The sequence below is a fragment of the Canis lupus genome, chromosome 30, assembly GCF_011100685.1.
Source record: "Canis lupus familiaris isolate Mischka breed German Shepherd chromosome 30, alternate assembly UU_Cfam_GSD_1.0, whole genome shotgun sequence".
NCBI classification, from domain to species: Eukaryota; Metazoa; Chordata; class Mammalia; order Carnivora; family Canidae; genus Canis; species Canis lupus.
The window spans coordinates 28,256,276-28,268,330 of NC_049251.1; the positions used below are offsets into that span (position 1 = coordinate 28,256,276).

At 41.1% G+C, this 12,055-nt stretch overlaps 1 protein-coding gene across 1 annotated transcript in view; it reads left to right on the forward strand.

The window, feature by feature from the left end:
* The window catches only part of RAB8B (RAB8B, member RAS oncogene family), a 61,699-nt gene extending 57,309 nt beyond the window's left edge, over window positions 1-4,390 (forward strand). Inside the window, exon 8 of the mRNA XM_038580633.1 lies at window positions 2-4,390. Within this exon, the coding sequence (XP_038436561.1) occupies window positions 2-94 (93 nt within the window). The 3' untranslated portion in view covers window positions 95-4,390. The remainder of the gene's footprint in view (window position 1) is intronic.
* Window positions 4,391-12,055: the final 7,665 nt, after the last annotated feature.

A 12,055-nucleotide genomic window follows, 5' to 3' on the forward strand; every position in this document is an offset into this window, starting at 1 on the left:
GAATGACAGCAATTCATCAGGTTCAGGTGGACCAGTGAAAATAACAGAGAACCGATCAAAGAAGACCAGTTTCTTCCGTTGTTCACTACTTTGATGAACTCTTTCTGAGAGACTGCAGCACACCTAAAGGACCCTTTCCTGCTTCTCTGAAAGCACAGGTCAGCCAGCCTCAGAATCACACCACCCGGCTGCTGCTGAGAGCACCACTGAACCTAGACTTCCCGACACAGAATGCCACATGGTTTCCAGCCTTCTAGAAGGTCTATCAAGATAACAGGCTCCTTTTTTCAAACATGGAAGCAATGAAGTGGAGACATGCGCAGGACTTAACTTGTTTCTTCTTTGGTTTGTCCCAGAAAGCTGCTATCTTTTCTTTTTCACTTTGCACATCAGTGTTAGTCTGTCCCTGCTACAGCACAGTCTCAGACTCGGATTTGCACACTTTTGCCTCCTGAAGTTCCAGACAAATTTGTGCACTTGGGGATGTTTGAAAAAAGCAAAACATTTAAAGCAGAGGTTAATTTACTAAAATTAAAAGATGTTTGGTGTGGTTCATGTGGCCAAATGTTATTGCATTGACAGAATTTTTTTAAGGGCTCTAATTTGTGATTTCCTTAAATAAGAATCATTGAATTCTGATCAAATTGATCTTAAAAATGTCCATCTATTCATCAGAGGCCACAATTCCTTTATTTCTTCAGGTAGTTTAGAGTTTTGCTTCATTCCTGACCTTTTTGCCAGAGAGTTTGGGTAGCTGACTAAGTCACTTTTTCATTGGCTACCTCTGTCTAATCAATAGAAGCTACATTTGGAAATTACCTTAATCTCACTTTTCCTGGGGTATTTACTATTTTTTCCTGTTTGACCAATTGTAACCACTCAGTTATCAAAAACAATGTATTTGAACATTGTTGTCCATTTCTAATTGTGAACTTCTTGAGCTGATATTTTACATAGGCAGAGAGATGTACTATTTAGGTTTTATTTTAGCATCTTATTGTGGTTCTGTTATATGGGCATCGTAATATATGCAATATATTTTTTCTTAAGTTCACTCTTTAGCTTGCCGGTTTCATTTGTAATACCCAGTTCCTACTGTGATCCCTGTCTGCAAAAGTTAAGTATTAGATTTAGACTTTTTTTGTAGAAAATTTAACCTATAGGGAGAGAGAGACTAACTTGTTGATATAAATTTAATAGAGATAACTCTTAGTAATGGTGAACAGAATTATTTTTTATTGTTTTTATTTGGGCTTTTTTTTTTTTTTAAACAAAGGTAATTAGACCTAGTGCAGCCTCTAGGAAAAGTCTTGCCTTTTCGTTAGAGAAAATATGAGCAAGGTTTCCATTTTAAAACAGCTGTTTTTGAATGCGTAGAACCCAGTTCCATCTGTTCAGGTTCATTGTTATAGAACTCGGTCCAGTCATTTGGGCCAAAGCCAACCAAAAGCTTAGCTGCCTTTCTCGCCAGACACTGGTACTGGTATACCTTTTGTAGATGAAACCTTCACATAAGGAAAAAAATGGTATTTAGCATTAACTTATGTGCCAAATTCAGATCATCTTGTCGTTGCTGTTATTCTAGCCTTTCAGCGTCATAATACAGAAGGGAGTGATGAATAGGTGATTAGGGAAATGAATCCTGTCAATAATTACTCTTCCTCTTAGGCCTTTTGTGTTTCATGAAGGTTACCATCATACCATCATGCTTGATAGTTTAGAGGGGAGATGAAAATGGAAATGGATTGTTTGTTACCACAGAGCATCGTGCTTCAGATTAAGACGTAGTGTTAGAATGCTTGGACCAGTCAAACCTTTACTACTTGTTTGAAAACTTCTGTACAGCTTAGCGGCGGCAGATAGACCAGAGCTAGTTTTGATGGATACACTAAACTTAATGTTGACAAATTTCAGCCTTCTTGATTCTTTTGTTTTGTTTTTTGTATTTACCTATAGGCTTAAAGGCACCTGTTGGTATCCCAGTATAATCAGTAGTTGCTTGGTTGGAAGTTGATTGTACATCTACCATTTTAAAATTAGATGCATTTTTGGAAAGGAAAAGTAATCTTAGAAACATCTTGTATTTACTAATTTTCTGAAAAAGATCCAAGCAGTTGAGCTTTCTGAACGGTAACGAAGTACTTTGTAAAAGGCAAGTGCTAGGACACCATGAATGAATGTAATCCTCCTAGTAATTTACCTCTGACTATTTGGTGTCTTAACACTTTGGTTTATATCTCAGGGGTTGTCTGCAAACCAAAACTGACATATTCTGTGGTTAGCTTTTTTTCTTTCTTTCTTTCTTTTTTGTTAAACACAGTGCTTTGCTTTTGTTTCATTCCTTCTCTCTTCTTTTGTCTTACGTGGGTTAATAATTAGTCTCCATGAAATTCCCTTTGAAAGAGCCTGTAAAAGTTAGAAGAGTCTAAAAGTGCTCTTTGAAGTAGCAGCAACTTGGGGGGATACGCTCTGTTATATAGAAATAAATCGTCCTTGCTATTTTCTTACATTTAGCTTTGCTAAATTGTATATAATTTGAGCTAAGACCATAGGAAATTCACTTTCTGCATGGTAAAATGACCCAATAAATATTCCACTTTGCTTAATAATGTACATAGAGTGCATTATTTTTTCTATTGGTAGATGAATTTAGTGACAGATAACTGTCTGTTCCCTGCTGAAACTGAAGAAATCTAGTTTTGTGTGAACATGTTTGTGGTCTAATGGATAAGGTACATGAAGACTTTTGCAGCAGTATTAGTGGTTCGGTGGCTGCACTTTATTATCAGTGTGCTAATTTTTGACAATGATTGGACTAGACCTTTTCAAATAGAGTCTGAGGATATCAGACACTGAAAATGTGCTGTAACTCAGTAGCATGTAAACCAGTTGACTGTAAAACGTTTCACTGGGAATTTATTTTAGCTATGTTTTATTTCATACAGATTAAGAGAAAATAATCCACCTGTGCATTGGTTAGGAGATGCCACAGGGTTTCTTACTATTTACATGAACATTTTGTGCAGTCTTTGTTATAAATGTTCAGAAGACTATACTCTTTACTTTGAAGGACTATTTTTTAATTATACCTCATTTAGCTAACTAGTATTCTAATACCTGGTAGAAAACCGGTGAGCCAGCCTTTAAGCATCCAACACCGTTTAGATTACATGTTTTGTTTTGGACTAAAGACATCATTGGAAAAGGTAGGAGATAGTTTACTCTAGAATAGAACATACATGTCATATCCACTAGTGCAAAAAAAGGTATGATCTCCCTGTCTCCATTAAGAAATTTAGTTGTGCAATATAGATGAACATTTGCAGAAATTTCTAAGTAAGAGATTATAACTCCATTTTACAGATTCTGAATGCTGAGAATCTGTATTAAGACTTATAAACTTTTTCCTGTGAACAGTAAGTGATGCATTTAAGCAGACCTTTTTTTTTTTCTAATTCATGACTTAGATTTCTTTATAAATTTAGTACTTAATCTTTAAAGATGAGCTTCTAAGCTTCAAATTTTAAAACAGCATTTCATTATGTTGGTTTACTTATCTCAGATTTTAAGCACTCATTTTTGCTGTCAGGGTTTTTAGAATTTTTCTTTTAACAGAAAGGACATTCCTTTTTCCCTTCTTGTTATATCCAAAGAAGGGAGGGAAATGGAATGTCTAAAAATGAAGTTCCTTGTCCTAGAGGGACCTAGAGGGATAGGATATGCTAATAAAATTTTAAATCCCGGCACAATTTTACAGAAAATCAGTCTTTTTTTTAGATTAATAAAATTAATGGGAGTCCTGTTTAGGATGAAAAAATTCTAAATGACTGAACTTTACAGAAGTGAAAATTAGCAAATTAGTTTAAACTAGTTTAAACATCCCCATTAGTTTAGGGGTGTTTTCAAATTTTACTTCATTTTTTGAAATGCTTGTGCCATATGCAGTTACATTTATTATTGCCAAGAACTAATAGAACTTCTTGTTTCATTTTCTTACCTTTTTAAAAATGTGAATTTATTATAATTCATTCCTATGGCCTTACAGATGGGTTTTATTTTGTTTGTTTGCAGCTGACACTGCAGTTTCTTTAGTGCAACATGCCATAAACTATTTGACTAAAATCATGCCCCTAATGGGAAATACCTAGTTTTTCCATAGAATTATCCTTCTGTGTACGTTTCAGCATATTTTATTTTTGCTTCAACAGCTTAATGTGAAAAGCTCCTGCAGATAAAGTGAACCTGTCATGTGGTTAATCTTGTTTAAGCCAATTCATTAACTGTATACTGATACTGATGCTGTGGTTTTGTTTTGTTTTTTTTTAATGGATTTTATTCCAGGTGAACTTTTTTTTACAATAATGTTCGTCTAAAATAAAAACTACGTAATGAAAATACTCATGACTCTGAAATGGATTACACATTTTAAAAATGTTTCTTCAAATTTGCTCTAAGTGTGTGATTCAAACCCTGGTAGGCTTGAGATATTTTAGCAAACTTACCTGAGTTGTGTGAAGACTCAGAAAAATGGCCAGATCTCCTGCAAATATACAGAGGTGATTCTGTTACAGAGCTGCATCCTTAAAGTGATCATCCTTCCCTTCTTAGTCCTTGCAAGTTTAGTTTCTGTTGCTTGGTTTTGACTTTCAAATGCCACAGACTGAGGTCCCAGCCCTGTCACTGATCTAACACTATGCACGTTCCCAATCCTAGCCTTCAGCATTCATCCCCACTGCCATTTTGAACCTTCACTGTTCTTAAGCTTCCCACTTCTCTCCCTTTACTCTTGGTAGACAGGTCTTTCACCTCCTGCCTCTCAGAGAAAAGCATCAGTCAAAACAAAGGTCCTTAGCCACCTCTTCCTCCCTCACCTACTGCCTACCATGGGTTGGCGCCCAATGCCTCATTCATCCTCACTCCTTCCTTTTGGAGCAGAAGCATCCCTTCTCTTCTGTGCCTTTCTCACCACTCCCTCTTCTCTGGACTCATCCTCCCACCTCTGCCCGTCAGAGGACTCGCAGTTTTCTCTTCCACCTTCACACTCTTACCATGTGTTATGTGTTACTCCTGTTCCCTCAGCATCTAAGGAGCAGTAACCCTCCAGCTGTTGGCCTTGTGTTTCTCTCACCCATTGCCCTTTTTCCTATTGTTGTTGTTGTAGCTAAGCTTCTCCACAAACAGTTGCCTACAGTTACCATCTTCACTTTTTCATTTTTCATTTATTCTTCAGCCTATTCCAGTTTAATTTCCACCTGGGCCACTTCACTGACATTGGCCTTACCGTGGCCTAGTGGCTAAAGTGGCAATTTTCAGTTCTTATCTCTTGGTTAACCTCTTGGCGGCATTTGACCAGGTATCTCTTCCTCCCAGAAATGTTCTCTTAGCTTCTGTGACAGTATTCTCCTGATTCTCCACTTTTCCAAAAATAATTTCATCCTTTTTAATGGCTCTGAAATGCTCTTAACTTCTGTGATCAGCTGAATAGTGGCCCCAAGGATGTTCCAGGCCCTAATCCCTGGAAGCCATGAATATTACTCTGCATAGCAAAAGGGACTTTACAGATTTGGTCTAAAGGCCCTTGAAATGGGGGATTGTCCTGGATTATCCCAGCAGAGGACATGTAATCCCAAGGGTTTATGGGAGAGAAACAGGACATATTGGAATCAGAAGGAAACTATGTGGTGACAAAGAGGGAGAAAAGGTGTGATCATGTAGGCGGGTGAGCCAAGGAATGTGGATAGCCTCTGGGATCTGGAGAAAGGAAGGTAAGAAATTCTTTCCTAAAGTCTCCAGAAGGAACCAGCCTGACTTTGACACCTTCGCTTTAGACTGTAAAACTCATTTCATAATTCTGCCCTCCAGAACTCTAAGAACTTAAATTTGTGTTGCTTTAGGCCACCAAATTTGTGATTATTTGTTACAGCAACAATAGGAAACTAATAGGGCTTTCAAGTTTGTATCTCTAGCCCCAGCCTCTGCAGACAGGCAGACTTCCAAGTTGATCTACCTATTAGACATCTCCCCTGGGATCTGCTACAGGTACATCAAACATGTCTAAACTCAAACTCCACTCTCCATCCTTCCCCTCCCCAGCACTTCCCACCAACAACCCTTAAACCCGGAGGAGAAAGTTGTTCTCTCTCCTCTTTTCTCCCTCATGATAGCATGATCATCTGCCTAGATCCACACACAGTTTACCAGCCTCCAAGTCTTAAAGATCAAACCACCTAAACCTCTTTCTTTTCTTTTTTCTTTTTTCTTTTCTCTTAACCTCTTTCAAATCCACCCACTTGTCCATTATTTCTGCCCCTGTGTTCCGGCCTCATCTTTTGCCTAGATCTCTATTGCCTCTCCTAACCAGCTGCCCAGTCTCTAATCTTATTTTCCGCCAAGCCAGTTTTCACAGTGCCAACAGGAATCTATCACTGCCAAATTTAATCCTTCAGTGGTACCTCATAACCTTGGGGTAGAAACTAACCTCTTTAGCCTGGCAAACAAAGAGCTTTGCCAGCTCCACATCTTTCTCTCCAGCCTTGGATCTTGTCATACCTTAATTCATACCTATTTTGAAATCACCAGTAATTGCAGTTTTCCCGAACACACCATGCTTTGTCATTCCTTTGCTTATGCTGCTCCTTTTACTGACATCCTACCTCTTTCTGGCTCTTTCTTGTCTTTCAAGACTCAGGAAAGGTTTCTCTGGGAAGACTTAGGGCATAACCCATCCAGGTTAGGAGTCCCCTCTTGTGTATGCCCACAGTGTCACTGCACCAGATTTGAACTGTCTCCTTATTCGCTTCCCACCAGACTCTAAGCTCCTGTAAGTGTGGGGACCGGGTCTTCAGCTTTTGTATCCATGGTCTCCAATAAGGAGCCTGGAACATAGTAGGTGTTTATTAAGGGTCAGAAGAAAATCAGTGAGCTTCAGGAATCATCAAAGAGAACATGTTGAAGAAAGATAACTTCGGAGCTGTTTTCCATTTACTTCTTAATTTAAATAAAATTTTAAATTCATCCATGCCTCAGTAAGTACAGCAGTAAAAAGAGGAGCTTCATTATCTGTTTGTTTTTGTTAAGATTTTTTTATTTATTTGAGAAAGAGGACGGACCCGGGTAGGGGGGTGGCGAGGTATGGAAGCAGGCAGAGGGAGAGGGAGAAGCAGGCTCCTGATGCTGGGGATACCCATGTTGAGGACGATCCCAGGACCAGGACCCTGGGATCACGACCTGAGTGGAAGGCAGATGCTCAACACACTGAGCCACCCAGGTGCCCCCATTATCTGTTTTTTATTCTGGCCCTTACCTTACATTATTTTAAACTTTATTAAATACAGAAGGATTTCCTTTTAATAAGATAAATCACCCAGAATGCTACTTACGTATTGATAAATGGTTAACCTTTTTTTCCCTTTTCTTCATGCATCCTACCCTCAAAATTTAGGTTTTCCCATATTAGTTGCAGGAATATATGAGGATGCCCCCATAGCAAATAAAGTTAATTTCTGTCCCTTAGAAATCCTTTGCTTTCACTTTGAGGCCTTTCCACTGTTCCTCCATTTCTTCCCTATTTTATTTTTGCCAACTCCTTTATTTTTTTTTTTAAGATTTTATTTATTTATGAGAGACAAGAGAGAAGGCAGAGACCGAGGCAAAGGGAGAAGCAGGGTCCTCGCAGGGAGCCCGATGTGGGACTCGATGTAGGATTCGATGTGGGATTCAATCCTGGACCCTGGGATCAGGCCCAGATGCTCAACCGCTGAACCACCCAGGAGTCCCATTTTTGCCAACTCCTAAGCAGAGACCTGAATGAATGAGTATTCTCCTTAACAAAATCTCACATATCTGGACTGGATGCCCTTCCCCCTTGCTGTATATTCTCATGGCATCCTGTATCCGCCTGTCTGGCTTCCCGCTAGACCATAAGCTCCACGGAGACAGGAGCACATCTGTTTCTTGTGTATTCCCAGTGCCTAGCACTGTGCCTGATATTTTGTAAGCATTCAGTATGCATTTTGAATGAGTGAATAAATGGTTGAGTAAATATAAACCTAGGGGGATCCCTGGGTGGCTCAGTGGTTTAGCGCCACCTTCAGCCCAGGATGTGATCCTGGAGACCCGGGATTGAGTCCCACATCAGGCTCCCTGCTTGGAGCCTGCTTCTCCCTCTGCCTGTGTCTCTGCCTCTCTCACTCTCGCTCTCTGTGTCTCTCATGAATAAATAAATAAAATCTTTAAAAAAAAAAATAAAAAAAAAACCTATCAGCACTACCAGAAAACAAAGCTCAAGTGAATTCATTAGTGTCTTGTGAATTACTTGTGGGTCTGTCAAAGCCTTATTTGATCAATTGCTAAAATATGATATTGCTTTTGTCTACTCACCCCGCCTCCTGACCCCCCTCCTCCCAGCTCCCCACATGCACCCAATTCTGAGGAATTCTCAGAGGTCTATATCCAGATCTATTGCATATGCCAGCCTCCTCTGCCCCTCACCTCTTGGGGATTATTTATTTATTTATTTGAGAGAGAGAGAGAGAGAGCGTGCACACATGAGCAGGGGGAGGGACAGAGGGAGAGGGAGAATCTTAAGCTTAGCATGGAGCCCGATGTGGGGCTTGATCTCAAGACCCTGAGATCATGACCTGAGCCAAAATCGAGTCAATGCTTAACCGACTGAGCCACCCAAGTGCCCTACCTCTTAGGGATTTAACTTCATCACTTAGTACCTTATGTTTTCAAGTCTTGGAGAGAAGCTAATAGTAAGTACATAAAAACTTGGAGTCAACAGCACTGCTACTTAGCTTCAAACCCCTCTCTTGTAAACAGAATTGTTGAAGTCCGTGTAAAAGTGCTTTTTATATTATTTTAAAGATTTTATTTATTTATTCATAGAGATGCAGAGAGAGAGGCAGAGACACAGGCAGAGGGAGAAGCAGTCTCCACGCAGAGAGCCAGACGTGGGACTCGATCCAGGGTCTCCAGGATCACGCCCTTGGCTGCAGGTGGCGCTAAACCACTGCGCCACCAGGGCTGCCCTAAAAGTGCTTTTTAAACACTGCATTGTATAAATGTAAGGAAATGCATTGTATGCAATGCATTGCATAAATGTAAGGCAATTTGAAATTAGTTTTTTGGTAAATAACCATGAATGTTGATGATTATTTTATTGGTGAATTTGTCCATTTGATCTAGCTGCTTTCTTCTTTTCTATTCCAAAAGATATCGGTTAAAGATGTCTTTACTGACATGGGAGACAAACTCATTACATTTTATAGTACCTTTCCATTTTTTAACTAGATTTGAGGACTAAGAGTGAACTGAAACATGGTCAAGATACTATGAATACAAATTCTCCCAACTTCTAGTTTTGCATGTTGAGTTGCCTACTTCCAAAATATTTGAGGCAACTCTAACCAAGACAGATAGATCTAGTTACAATTAGGGTAATCAAATCATTAAAATAGGGATCAAAGGGACACCTGTGTGGCTCAACAGTTAAGCATCGGCCTTTGGCTCAGGGCGTGATCCTGGAGACCCGGGATTGAGTCCCACATCGGGCTCCCTGCATGGAGCCTGCTTCTCCCTCTGCCTGTGTCTCTGCCTCTCTCATGAATAAATTAAAAAAAAAAAAACTTAAATAAATAGGGATCAAAGAATAAGTCATTTTCTGAAGTCATGGCAGTAATTATAATAACAAAAACCTAGAAGAATAGTTGCTACAATTGACTATTAAATTTATCCCTGAGCTTCTTGGGAGTCAAGATAAAGCCTGAATACGATGATTTGGCACTCAGAGCTAAATATATGCATTTGTCAGGAGAAACAAAAATGTTTTCTAGCCCTGAACTCAAATAGTAAAGCATGGATCTGTGAAAGATATTGAACAGTGGTAATTAAAGTTTTATAAAATATGGAGGAAGAAATGTAGATGGCCATTGTTGTATAAAATCTTAGTTTATGCTAAGGACCTGAGTACATTATGCTTCTGTGAAGGCATTTCTGCTTGGAGCTGAAGCAATGGAATTGCATTTGATAACTTTGATTCAGGACAGAACCAAAAGAATCTATGCAGGGGTGAGTCACTCTATCATTTTGAACTGTTGTCTCAACCTAAGTTTCAATAGATGCTTATATAAGACGTTTCAAAATGAAGTATTTTGTGAAGTAAATAGAAAATATATATGTCTGTTTTCAATGGGTGAAGATGACATTTTACCATAAGAATTAAATGCTTTTATTTGAAGACCCATTTTCAGAGATGAGATGAAAAACCTCTTCAGTCAGGTCCCAACTTTTGTCTCCTGGTGTTTGTCTTTTCAGTGTTGACTTCCAACAGTTTCACTCATGATAGACATTAAATAATGAATAGGAATGGCTAACACTTAAATAGTACTTACTGTGCAGGCACAATCTTCAAAATAACCCATGAGATACTATCATCATTCCTGCTAAAGGTGGAGAAAAGTCTTAGATGTGAATGATCAGGGTAACCTTCTGATTTTAATTTTAATTTATTTTATTTTTTTTTAAAATTTATTTATTTATTCATGAGACACAGAGAGTGACAGAGAGGCAGAGACACAGGCAGAGGGAGAAGCAGGCTCCATGCAGGGAGCCCGATGCGGGACTCGATCCCAGGGACCCCAGGATCACGCCCTGGGCCAAAGGCAGGCGCTAAACCGCTGAGCCACCCAGGGATCTCTTGATTTTAATTTTTTTTTTGATTTTAATTTTTAAACCTCTCAGAGATTGTTAAATTAATATAGAATAGCAAATATTTGTAAGTTCCATTTTGTTAATTAATTTTTTTAGCTGAACAGATATTTAGTGAGCAGCTTTCAGGTGCTGTGGAAACAGAGAAACAAAACAAAAAGTCCTGCCTTCCAAAAGCTTAGATTTTAACTGGCGACATAGATGAACAAGTGAAAACAAAAGGGAGATTTTATCGTTACTATAGGATGGGTGATCAGAGAATGCCTCCAAAACTAACTTTTCGGGAGGCGCCTGGGTGGTTCAGTTAAGGGGGTTTGACTCTTGATTTCAGCTCAGGATCTGAGTTGTGGGGTTCACACCAGGCCCAGGAGCCTGCTTAAGATTCACTCTCTTCCTCTACCCCTTACCCCTCCCTAAACAAAACAAAACAAAACAAAACAAAACCCCTTTTCTGAAGACTTGGGGATGTGGGGAGGACACACAAAACAACCCAGAGAAGGACAACCTCCTCCTTTACTCTTTCATACTTGCACTATTGTGAGTTGTCGCCTGGGTTACCGCTATATGGGTGCTGTATATGACAAAGCACGAAGTTCCTGCAACTGTGCAAATGGCAAAATGTGCTCTAAAAAAAGACAAGTTTATTCAGAAGAAAAAATTAAAAATACAAAATTTAGATGTGTAATCCTTCTGTCCAGAGCTGTTTTTCTTTAGTTGATCTGGACTCTTTTACCTGTTCTGATTCCAAAGAGGGCTGAGGAACCTCGCCTCTCCCAGGTCCTCTCCCTGCAGGCACCGACGGCCTGACCAAAGCGCACCAGCGAGGGGTGATGCTAGTTGCAGAGGGTCCGGGCTCCCGCAGAGCCGCCACCCAACGCGGCCTCGGCCTCTGGGCGGCCCCACGCGCCAAGTGGGGCGCAGAGCCTGGCGATGAGGCCCCGCCCCGCCTCCCGCCTCCCGCCTCCCGCCCTCCGCCGCGCCCCGTCTCCGCCCCGCCTCCAGCCTCCAGCATCCTCGGCCCCGCGGCGCCCGCCCCCGCCCCTGCCTCCTGCCTCCAGCCTCCGCCGCCCCGCCCAGCCCGCTCAGCCCCGCCTCCAGCATCCAGCCTCCCTCTGGCCCCTCCAGTCCCCCCGGCCGTGCCTCGCCCCGCCCCGCCCCGCCCCGCCCCGCCCCCAGCCCCCTCCGCCGCGCCCCTCCACTCCTCTTCCACACCCCGCAGGCTCCGCCCCTTCCGCTCCAGCCCCCTCCCCGCGGCCCGTCCCGCTTCAAAGCCCCGCCTTCCCCGCTGCGCTCCGCCCCGCCCCTCCCCTCCTCCAGCCCCTCCTCCTCCCTCCGCCCCTCCTCC